Genomic DNA, 12,436 nt, shown 5'->3' with positions numbered 1-12,436 from the left:
AGTCCAACATAAGAAGTTCGACGATCACAAAGACCCAGACGTCTTCCAGCCTACTTGGATAAATATCAGTGTAATCATGCTATCATGGCTCTCATTGCCAGCGAACCACAAGGCTTCTAAGAGGCAGCACAAGAAGAGGAATGGATTGACGCCATGAATGAAGAAATCAAGATGATCGAGAAAAACCACACATGGGAGCTTGTTGACAAGCCTCGAGACAAAGAAATAATAGGCATCAAATGGGTCTATAAGATTAAATACAATGAAGATGGCTCCATTCAAAAATACAAGGCTCGCCTAGTTGCAAAAGGCTATTCACAGCAACCCGGAGTTGATTTCAACGAGACATATGCTCCAGTTGTTCAAATGGAGACGATCAGGTTAGTCCTTGCACTCGCAACTCAACTTAAATTACAAGTTTTTCAATTAGATGTCAAATGTTGGACCTCTTGAGTTTTGATGATGACTACACTTAAGCAAATATGTGTTTAGAGATTGTGTGCAGGTCGATATCCGATTAATTGTGATCGTTGATAGTACTTATGGCTTAGTTCATGGGAATGCACGTGTCAAAAGGATTCAAGGGATGTTAGAAGAAGTATATCGCTTGGGATGTAAAATGGAGACAGCAGGTCTACTGTTCCTAAGTTGGATGTTCTAGCAAAACTGGATTCTGGAAACAGCGCACTGTTCCTAAACTGGAGTTAGCCTACGTTAACTGGAAATTCTGGTTATTTATTTATAATTATTATTTTTAGTTAATGTATTAAATAAAGTTAATTTGTTGCATTTATTAATTATTATAATTAATTGGCAAAAAGTTTTCTAAAAATTACTTTACGTATGAGCCTCTAAATAAAGATCCTTTATTTTAGGATCTATTTTTAGTAAATATTGGATTTACTAAAAATAGAATTAGTTGTTGTAGAATGGGTCTTAGCTATCATTCTTAACCATCTTTATACCTACAAGTTAGCAAGTAACCATTCGTAATAAGCATGACCGTTTCTATTTATAGCAAACACGTTCTAGCAATTAATACTGGAACAGGAACAGCTATTGAAGAAACTGCTGCTTAAAGGGAACAGAAGTTATTTTAAGGCAAATGGGAACAGCGGTTATTTCTGTCTGGTTTGACTTAATCAAATAACCGTATGGTTGCTTTATCCACATTACTCCCATGATCTTTTGATAATGGGATAATGGATTGGAATATTCCTTATTCTTAGGGATTTTAGCTCTATAAATAGTGGGCTCGGTTATTCTTCAAAACTCGCCTTAGTATGAGCCATTAAATCATACGTAATTTTGGGAGAATTTTTACAAGAAAATTTTGTTTTAAAAATGCCAATTAATTTATAATATTTTCTTGTGCAACTTATTGATTTTATTTTTAGAGAATTTTTATCCTTTATGTAAGGGTTTTTGAGAGAATCTTTGTAATTAGACTCGGGTGAGTCTAAGGGGGAATTAGAATGCTTCTAGTGAAGCTAGAGAAGAGAATAGCTTTGAGTGAAACTATTGAGGAGTTTAGCTTTTAGTGAAGCTAAGTTTGTTGCTTTGAGTGAAGCAATTTGAGAGAGAAGAGTTGGCCTAGTAGATTCGCTTCGAGTGAAGTAAGATGTTTAATGTAATTGTAACGAGTTGCCTTAAACATAGTGGAGAATTTAGAAATCCCAAGGGGTCGTGGTTTTTCCTTCTATTTAGGCCTAGAAGGTTTCCACGTAAAAATCGTTTGTCTCTTTTAATTATTTCGCTCTAAGTTTAAGCTTTATTTATTTTATTCAATTCCGCAAAAACAGGGCAAAAACGCTTAAACTAGTAACAACAATTCACCCCCCCTCTTGTTGCTGTTCCCGTTCCTAATTGAGTCTACATCAAATCTGCTTTTCTTAATGGCGAGTTAAAAGAAGAAGTATATGTTGAGCAACCGCAAGGATATGTAATTGAAGGCAAGGAAGAAAAGGTGTATCGCCTTCGAAAGGCCCTCTATGGGCTCAAGCAGGCTCCTCGTGCATGGAATTGCAATATTGATGGCTATCTTATTCAAAATGGGTTTACAAAAAGCCCAAGTGAGCCATCACTTTACATCAAGACACAAGAGTCACATGATTTTCTCATCTTGTGCCTTTATGTAGATGATCTCATTTACATGGGCACTAACTCAAAAATGATCGAAGATTTCACGAAAGCAATGATGTCGGAATATGAGATGACCAACCTTGGAGCTATGAAATACTTCCTTGGCATACAAGTTAAGCAAAGTCCAGGAAGAATTTTTCTCTCACAGGAGAAATATGTTGAAGATATGCTCAAAAATTTCAAAATGAACGATTGCAAGCCAATGACGACACCAATGGCTACGAATGAGAAACTTTCCAAATATGATGGAAAGGAGAAAGTAGACGCATCGCTCTATCGTAGCATGGTCGGATCTCTCATCTATCTCACAAACACAAGGCCCGACATAGTACATGCAGTCAGCATTGTCTCTAGGGTCATGAGTGAACCTAGCAAGGCACATCTTGCAGCAGCAAAGAGGATTCTCAGGTATATCAAAGGAATGAAGAGCCATGGAATAATGTACGAGTCCGAAATCGAGTACAAGCTCACGGGCTACACAGACAGCGACTGGGCTGGAAGCATTGATGATCGAAGAAGTACGAGTGGATACGTGTTTCAGATAGGATCGAAGTCCATCTCCTGGTCATAAAAAAAAACAGGCAACGGTGGCACTATCATCATCAGAAGCAGAATACATATCAGCTACAAGAGCAGCATGTGAAGCAGTCTGGCTAAGGAGAATTCTTCAAGACCTACGACAAGATACAGAAGATCCAACTACCATCTATTGTGACAATATGTCAGCCATAGCCATGACGAAGAATCCAGTTTTCCATAGTCGCACTAAGCATATCGAGATACGGCATCACTTCATTCGAGAATTGGTCGAGAAACAAGAAATCGAGCTACAATTCTGCAAGACAGGAGAGCAGCACGCAGATATATTCACCAAGGCACTACCAACAGATAAATTCATCCAGTTCAGAAAACAGCTCAGTGTTCAAGAATTTTCATATTAAGGGAGAGTATAGAGAATTAATCTAGAAAATTCTTAAGATAACTAGAAAAAATATGTATACAAAATATCTATGTAAAATATCTAAGCTAGAAACATCTAGGATATATATCTATAATAATGCATATAAAAAAAGTCTAGTTAAGAATATCTTAGGAAAAATCTAGAATAATAATTCTTCTAGAATAATAATTCTTCTAGAATAGACTACCTAACTAGAAGAATATGCTAGCTAATGTCACCAACATAACCTACTATAAATAGGAGCATATACTTGCATGTAACAACTTAAGCATTACAATAAATCCATTGCATCATTATTGACTCCATAAAACAAATTCATCAATTATAATTCCACTAAAAACCCACCACATACCTACTCTTCAAAATTCGAAAATAGTAGAGTCAAAGATAATCATAATAACAACGACATCATCATTGCATTTTAAAGGGAAAATTTTCAATAAAAAAGTGACACGTAAACAATCATAAAAGGTGATGATGTCAGCAGAGTTTTATTTTAGTAATAATTATAAATAGATAGATTTGCATTAACAAATACAAAGGGACATATTATAAGAATGTAGAATATAATATTTTATATTTTATATTATTGTGACTTAGTTCCCTTAAGTTTAATACGAAATATTTAGCTTAAGGAAACTAAGTCATAATAATATAAAATATAAAATTTAATCTACTTTCGTGCACATATGACTATATGAGCAGATGACTAAACTTATTCAAATCCTTGAGCTATTTTATTTGATTTGATAATAGGCCAGTAATGATTAGTTTAACCTTTTATTTTTTTTAAATATTTTAATCTTGATTGTTCCACAAATTAAGCCATTTTACCAGAGTATCAGCATATCTCCTATTTCAAAAAAAATACCAACCCTATACTAACAAGCAAAAATAATAAAAGGAAAGAAAAACATGCACATCAAGTTTATGGAATGATTGTTAATTAAGAAATAATGATTGGAGGAAATAAAAATACTTCCTCAATTATAATCAAAGGTAGGAAGATTTGATTCGCACCCTTATTGATGTAATTATAAATAAATTGTAATTATGTTAAATTAAAAATTATAAAAAATTAATATTAATAATATTTGTATTGAGACGTAACAAAAAGATTATATTTATTTATAATTTAACTAATAAAATGAAAATAAAATACAAATTAAAAGTAAATAGAGACCAAATGAGACATTCCATCAAAATAAGGTGTCTTATTTTAAAAGGTGATTAATGGAGGATAGAAAAGTTTATTTTGATCATCAGATTGATTTTTAAATTAGGTGTTTAGGTTATATCAAAATTAAATTTTTTGTCTACATTAGTTTTTGTATAATTATAAATTCGATTTTAAAACTGTGTCACAGTCATATTCAATTATAAGATCGAATAAATGTTAAATTATCAAATCTGATTTAAAAAGTTGAAAAGTAAGACCAGATAGTGGCTACTAGCGAGTAGATAGTGGCTACTAGAGAGTAGGAGCAATATGATTGTGAACAAAAATGCAAAATAATGAAAGGAATTTGTCCGTATTCTCTTTCTCACTACTTTTGTGAATAGCTGAACTTCGTTTTCTGCTGTCATTAAGCTGCTCTTTGTCTTCAACTATTTAGACATGCCCCATGCACCTTCCTCTCCTGTTTCTCTACTTTGTCATCTTTCCTATGCCATCTTTTGTAGGAGTCTTGATAGTCCAAATGATTGACAAATAGTCGTTGGCTGCTATTAATTGTTTATTAACTGATTGATCAGCTAATAAGTTAAAACTAACGGTCAATAAGCTAATAAAAGTTATTTACTAATTAAGTATTCTATTTATTTTATAATACTTACTACATTTTAATAACAACACTATTTAACTCTAATTTTATTTCGATAATTTCAATTCATGCATAAGAAATAATATATTTATATGAGATTTTATTTTATTCTTCTTAAAATAAGTTTTGTAAATATTTAATTTTCATAATTTTTCAATTCGTGAAAATACAAATATTTAATATTAAAATATACATTGTATAACGTAAAAAAAGAAAGGTAGCAAATGTTAATTTTTGTTGATCAACAATCAAACAAATCCATAGTTATTAATAAGCTAAAAAAATATCTATAAAAAGATCATCATTCTCCAAGGATTTTGAGAGGTGATAAGAAGTTGGACATATAAAAATCATTAAAAAAAATTTGAACTATAAGAAAATATCAATCAATGTTATTTTTTTACTTCTACAGTATTGAAGTAGTTACTATTTTGTGACTTATGATAATTCTCAAGATAGTAAATAATATAATTCAGATTATTGATTTATCTATATTTATATCCCTCTAATTCATTTTATCTGTCCTATTTACTTTGTCACATTTATCGAGATAACATTTCAACCTTTAATATCTTTAGTTATACATAATTAAAAGTTATGAAAAATTAATATTTATAATCCTTACATTGAAACGAACAAAAAAAAATCCAAATTGACTATATTTTAACTTATAGATTAAGAATAAAGTACAAATTCAAAGTGATTGGTAAATAGTGACAAAAAATAAATTTGACAAGTAAAGTGAATAGGAGGGAGTATATGATAGTTAAAAAAAGAACCACGCTATTTATAATGATGTTTTTGCCAAATAAAAAGTAACCAATTATAGTGGTGAAAATGAAAATAAGAGTACATAAAAGCTTAAATTGTGTGCACATTCAAATGAAAATTTCGTATATAATTGGACAATTGCCAAAAAGTTTACATACATGTTCAAACGGTGTATATTTTCAGATGACATTCATGTAAATAATATAAAATTTTCTTTTACTAAAATATATACACCCAAAAAGATAACATATAGACCTTTTGCAACAATATGTATATTTTAATATAATTTTTAATTTTTCACTACTTTAGTTATTTTCTCGTGATCATGCTAATATCCACTTTGAAGGGGTTTTTGAGCCTACCTAAAAAGTTTCAATGATCTTGTCACTTGTATGGACTGAATTGGTCACGACCCTGGTCCTAAACATGACTACACTACAAGTGAGACCAAAAGCTAGCCAAAATAAATATTCCAAAGTATCCAAATAGATGAACCCAGCCATATATCCACTTTAAGAGGGTTGTATTCAGTATGTACTATTTACCCTTCCCAAACAATTATATCATACTCATAATAACATTAACGGCTAGTCTTTTGAGAGACTTATCTCATGCCCAATCTATTACAGTTTATTTGGTAGGTAGTAATAAACGATGATAATGGGAATGAAAAACTAATGTAATTTTGGTTGAAAAATCTCTTGGTTACCTTGATGACCATGCTTGTCCAACTTTAATCATCTTATTTTCTTTATAAAATTCATTCATAAAAAATTAATGCCGACTTACCGTATTCTTAATGTCTACTTACATTATCCTTAATACTTATTTGCCACATCCTTAATGCCTACTTTTAATATCTTAAATGTCTACTAACATTATTCTTAATACCTACTTACAATATTTAAAAATATATAATGGGCCGACACAATTAGATACGGTCTCTCACAAGAATTTGTGACACATTAAAGAATAGTGTAATGTTATAGGTTCTTGCACCATATATTCAGCCAATCTTAGCAAGGGTTTACTTGATTGTCCCTACAACATGTCACTATCTTGGAGGATCCAAGAAGTATCTCTAGTCTCAACCAACTTTTAATACTACTACTACTTCTACATAAGATTATTCCCCTTGCAGAATACAGAGTATCTTAGATTCCAGAAAGCAAAAAACAGAACCACGCAATAGATTCTCAAATCAGTTTTTCCACTCAGAGATCTTCCAATTTTTCATCATTAACTTAACTGTATAAGGATACTATCCAAATATGGCGCTAAGGAAAAGAACAAAGGAAAAACATGTCTTCCAAGTCTTACCAACGATTACAATATGTACACGATTGCAACACTCGATTGAAACTGAAACTTAATAATACATATAATTCATTAACGGAAAAGACTGAACATAGAAGCGTCGACAAGTTAGACTACCGAGGGATGTTTCTGAGTCTTTAACGCTTCAACACCACGACCATGATCACCATCATGGCCAAGGCCATGAATGAGCCACCAGCAATGTAGTTTTGGGTTGATTTGTCGTCACCATTTTCATTTCTTGGTCCCACCTTTGGGATGGAGAACCAGCTTTGGACCAAATTAGTCAAGTATTGTACCATGTCGACTAATCCTTCTTTCACATTTTCAAACAAAACCATCAGACCATCAGGCTCTTTGGAATGTTTGTCATCCGAAGAGTCCAGGGAAGTCTTCCAAGATCCTTGATCATGATACTTGGGACTGTCGGGCACGGCACCTGAAGGTGATTGACTCAAGATTAGGCAGATTCAGAATAGAATTCTGAACGAAGTACAGACAGATATTATACAGTCTTGAACAACAGGTCTTGAGAAAAACTTACAATTTTTCTCCGATTCAAGAAACTCCACCAAATGAGGGTTTTGCATCACAGCATTCCATACATTAGGGTCACAAGCAATCGAAGCAACTACATTCTGACAAGAGCAGAAAATGAAGAAAAATATCAACACTACTTGACAAATCAACATATAATGAAACCACAAATCACATAATGATTCATCCAACATTGCAAACATCAAGGCATATTAACATCACTGAAATAGGAAGTGAAATGGAAATAGCACTTTCATGGTGTGATTTGCAGTCATAGCAATTAAAACACAGAATTAAATAAAGCCGGTAACATGATGTAATTGTTTTTTATTTCTTAATTAGGTAACTATTTAAGCACAAAATTTCGACTTGCTTATTCCCTAAACCAATGCAGCGAATCAATGTTCTGATTCAACCAAGATATGCAAGTCGGGAACATATTGGCATATATAGACAAATTTATCAGGTTCCTGATGTGATTTGCAGACTTAAGAACATGAAACATGAGTATGAGATATTCATAGATCTTCAATAATCAGAAAGAATCAAGTGACACAAAAGTAACGTAATGGGAACTGACAACAACATTCTTAATACTCATCATTCAGCAGAAGAGTTTGGAAGTTTGGATCCTCTCCAATTCTTCTAAAATAACTAGCTGGTTAAGCTCTCACCTTCCCGCAAATCTGTTTAAATTTGCAAGGGGAAAGAAAAATGGGAGAAAGTAAGTGGTTTAGACCATCTCAGTTTCTGCTAGCTTGTGTTAGCAGTAAGGTGAAATGAGAGCATCCAAGAAAAAGATCTACATATGCATAGGAAACTTTTACATAAGGACCAGAGTAACATAAAGAAGATAAGTTTGTATCAATTCAGCTTGGATCATATTAGGCTTATAGGCATTTTGTTCAGCTTTAAGTCTAACCAAAATGGAGACACAATCATATGTTCAGGACAACATCATTTACCTCCGCCATCCTGCTATATTTACACACTACTCTGTAAGTACAAAATAGGATGTTGTAGCCTGAAGGTGTTGGAGGAGAGAGTTGTCGAGGAAGATGTAAGTTGCAACAAGAGACAATTTATTTGATTTTAGAGAGGGGTGAAAACAGGACAGCCATTTTTAATGGAGTTTGTAAAAAATATTGTGCTGGAGAGTAATTGATTTAGAAAAAACATCAAAAGTTTGTAATTTGAATTTAAGTTAGGCCAAATAGTCTTGATCAGATATTAATTTTACTATCAGCATGTTTACCATCATACAGACCTGATCAGTTATGCTCTAGTAAAGACATCTTCGTATTGAAGACCTCTCATTGATCATTAATTTCTGGACTCCTCCCAAAAGAAGAAAAGTAATAACTGGTTCCCCACATTGTAGCTTTCAGAGATTAACATTAAACTTGCCTAGTAAAGCAGGTAATTAATGGCAACCAACTTCTTCTGTTCAAAAGATTTTGCTCAACTCTTTTTAAAAAGATCTCACACACCAAAAGGCTGGGGGAGAATTTAAGGGGATGAGGGGAGGAATTTAAGGGGATGAGGGGAGAAACCATTAGCATGTAAGTGTAACTCTACCTTTAGGTTGTCCAGCAAGTGTGCATAAATATAGCAGAAGAATATAAAGAGGGAGAGAGATGTATAAATCACCTGAGCAGCAGGGCTTTCTTTGAGAAGCTTAAATGCCTGCATTGCACTTTTTGGCACAGAAGACTCACGAGTGATGCAAGCATTAGATTCTTGGACATCTGAGAATGAGTCCACAGTCCCTGAGGATTTTGGTGAAGAGAGATATACCCTAGAGATAAGATTCAGTCATATCAAAAACCCACCACCAAGACATAAAACAAAACATGGATAGGTCAAAACTACAGACTAAGCTCATTCATATAGACATCATATCTGTTACTTGTAATGTATTCATAGAAAAATGAGTCACAACTTTGAAAAATGTTTCCATTATTGTTACAAAAATTCAACAAAGGAAAAGCATAACAAAGATACTTAGTGATCTTCCAAGTCCAAACCATCACACCTATCCAAACCCCTCAATTATACCCATCTCCTCACGCAATGCGTAAAAGGTTTCAAAGTAGTGGCTCTTCTACTTCACAAAAAATGTGAGAGCCGAGAGTTGTTCAAAGGGTTGATGACTTGAATGGATGATAGTATCAATCACTAAGAAAGACTTTTAAATTTCCATTTCAAGAAATTGGGCATATCTTTCAGTTAATTCAGATATCACAAAAGCCCATTCATCTCATGAAGAGGTGTTCATTCGAGTCATTGGTTTGATTTCGAGTTATTTTATTCGGGTCGGTTTGAAATTGGGTGTTGTGCCTATATTACTTTTACATAATTTAGTTTCCTAAGACTCCCTAGTCTCTACTCCCCACTACAAGGGAAACACTTTTAATATATTAGGAAAATTACAAATCCTTATAGGTTAGAGGGGAGGGAATAATGCTTTTCTTAAAAGGAGTGAGAATTGAACTCCAATCACAATGATGGAAGAGTGCCAACCCATGATTATCAAAACAAGAGGAACCTAAACCTATAACACAAATACTAGTAAAAGCATAATCAAAGTGTACTTGATAGTCTAGAAAGGCGGCGGGAGAGTTAATAGATTATTAAAGATGAACTTTCAAACTGATTAAGCACGAAATTTGACAAAAAACTCTAATTCCATTGCCACGTAGACCTTCATAAGATCATCACTGGAAATATCGTAGCATTAACAAGAAAGGCAAGGAGAGCATCAATATGTTGATCATAGGACGATCATCTAATACTTATACTCAAACCCCAAGATGGTGATTGATAACGAACTGGAACAGCCCATTAGCACATTCATAAAGACCTTCTGGTCATCGCAATGAAGATCGCATACATAAATGTATGAACAGTGTTGGTTACAGTATCACAGGATTTATCACAATGGAGTGCTTTAGAAGGTTCAACTTGGAGAAGAGCACTTGCAGTCAGACTGACGGTTAATTGGGTGTCAAATGGTCTTCCCCTTAGGAATCATAGTCAGAATTGGAAACAAGGGAAAAGGTCGGACACTGCCTATCTGATCTTCAATTTGATTAACAAGAATAAGACAGTACCCACCAATTGTTTATCGGGTGTCAAATGGTCTTCCCCTTACGAGACAGATTGGAATTGCCTTAAGGACACAGAACATACTTGTCATATTGTCAAGTTCAACTCTTTTTCTCTACATCACTGTTCATTAAAGGCTCGAGCATCCAAAGGGTGTTCTAGCCTTCTAGGGCATGTTTCGCTCCCATCATGTTTGAGCGAGGGCAATACAAATACATTATTTTGAGTAACACAGGATCACATATACAAAGTTAAATGTTTACACAGAATAAACAATAACAATAACAATAACAATACCAAGCTATTTTCATAAAAAAAAAAAAAAAAAAAAGCACAATCAAATTGAAAAAACCACAGTTGAGTCAAATAAAAGAATGCATACATAAAATACTTTTTCATGAAGCTTGCTTGCGTTCCTGAATAGTTGAAATCAACTATCCACATGATTGAATTAAAAAACAAGAACGTAAGAGAAAAGGGGAAATTACTTATCAAGAGCATCTTTAAGTTCAGAAGTAGCTTGCTTGGTTTCCTCAATAGTTGGAACTGGTCCAAAAACCAACCTCGGGTTACTCGAATTAACCTTATCAATGACAAATTCATCTTCACTCCCAGCAAATTCCCACTCATCAAATTCCCATGAAGCTTTTTGAACCGATTGATCGGTAGTCAAATCACCACTGGTTGAAGACAAAGAAACAAAACTGGCAGAAACAGGTCTAACGATATTTCGACTCGCCAAATTAACCGGAGCCTCAGCTCGTAAACCGGTAGTAAAAGCTCCAATTCCGGCGATTTTCGCTGCAGCTCTCATGGCTCCTCCACCTCCCATGAAGAGATTTAAGGGTTTATGGGATTATGTTAGGGTTTGATGAAAGAGGGGATTGAGATGTTGGAAATGAGATGGAATTTTGATATTTGGGGTTTGTTAGAAAAGGAAAGGATAAGAGAAGCTCCTTGTTTACGTACGAAAAATTATTTTTAAAATCCCAATTTTTTGTGATTTACTTCGAAAATTCTAATTTTAGATTATTAGTTAAAACAATCTGGTTTGTATGAAACCGTTTCATCATGAGACGATTCTATATAATTAGCCTATTATTTTAATTAATTACTTTAAGATTGTAAGTGATTATTTTAAGGTTAAGTAATCACTTTAAAATTATAAAAAGTAGTTACTTTGAAATTATACGTAATCACTTTTAACGTTATAAATGCTCACTTTAAGACCAAAAATGTATATTGGGCCAGCCCAACAGATATTGTCTCACTCTGAGACCGTCTCATTTAAGAATTAGTGTAGTTAAAAATCTAAATTTTGAGATTGTCAAATTTTAAAGTGTATATGAAAAATGTTAAACATAAGTAAATGTGGTACAAAACTATCTGGGAGGATTAATTCAATGTTAATTTGGGAAAAAATAATAAGATTAGAGGAAGATCTGGCAATAGTTATTTGGGAAGATTTTATGAAGTATTGAACGTGCATTAAAAATGTTAATGCACAGGAAGATCACGTGTGATTATAAGGGCACTTGCCATAGTTAAGGATTATTACAAGCTAGTGGGACACGTGTTAATAGAAGGAACAAAGAGCGACATATAAACTAGAGGAAAAATCACCAACATAAGGGAGAGCTCAACACGTCAAAGACAGCAACAGTGGCATGCAAGGGAATTTCGAGGATTGATGAAATAACAGAAAGAACATTCTTCATGCATAATGATGACTATAAATACGCATCACAGGGCACATAAATGAGGTAACTAAAATTCT

General features: G+C 33.4%; 1 protein-coding gene across 1 annotated transcript; it reads right to left on the bottom strand.

Annotated features, from left to right (window-relative positions):
• Nucleotides 1–6,886: 6,886 nt before the first annotated feature.
• Nucleotides 6,887–11,636, bottom strand: LOC130807267 (uncharacterized). Its single transcript, XM_057672422.1, has 4 exons — nucleotides 11,148–11,636; nucleotides 9,202–9,349; nucleotides 7,559–7,652; nucleotides 6,887–7,453 (listed from the first exon to the last, which is right to left on the bottom strand). Exons 1-4 carry the CDS (start codon nucleotides 11,489–11,491, stop codon nucleotides 7,152–7,154), a joined length of 888 nt encoding a protein of 295 aa, XP_057528405.1. The 5' UTR covers nucleotides 11,492–11,636; the 3' UTR covers nucleotides 6,887–7,151.
• Nucleotides 11,637–12,436: the final 800 nt, after the last annotated feature.

The sequence above is a fragment of the Amaranthus tricolor genome, chromosome 3 (assembly GCF_026212465.1).
Source record: "Amaranthus tricolor cultivar Red isolate AtriRed21 chromosome 3, ASM2621246v1, whole genome shotgun sequence".
NCBI classification, from domain to species: Eukaryota; Viridiplantae; Streptophyta; class Magnoliopsida; order Caryophyllales; family Amaranthaceae; genus Amaranthus; species Amaranthus tricolor.
Note: the sequence above shows the minus strand (reverse complement) of the source record. Positions and strands in the feature narration are given on the sequence as shown.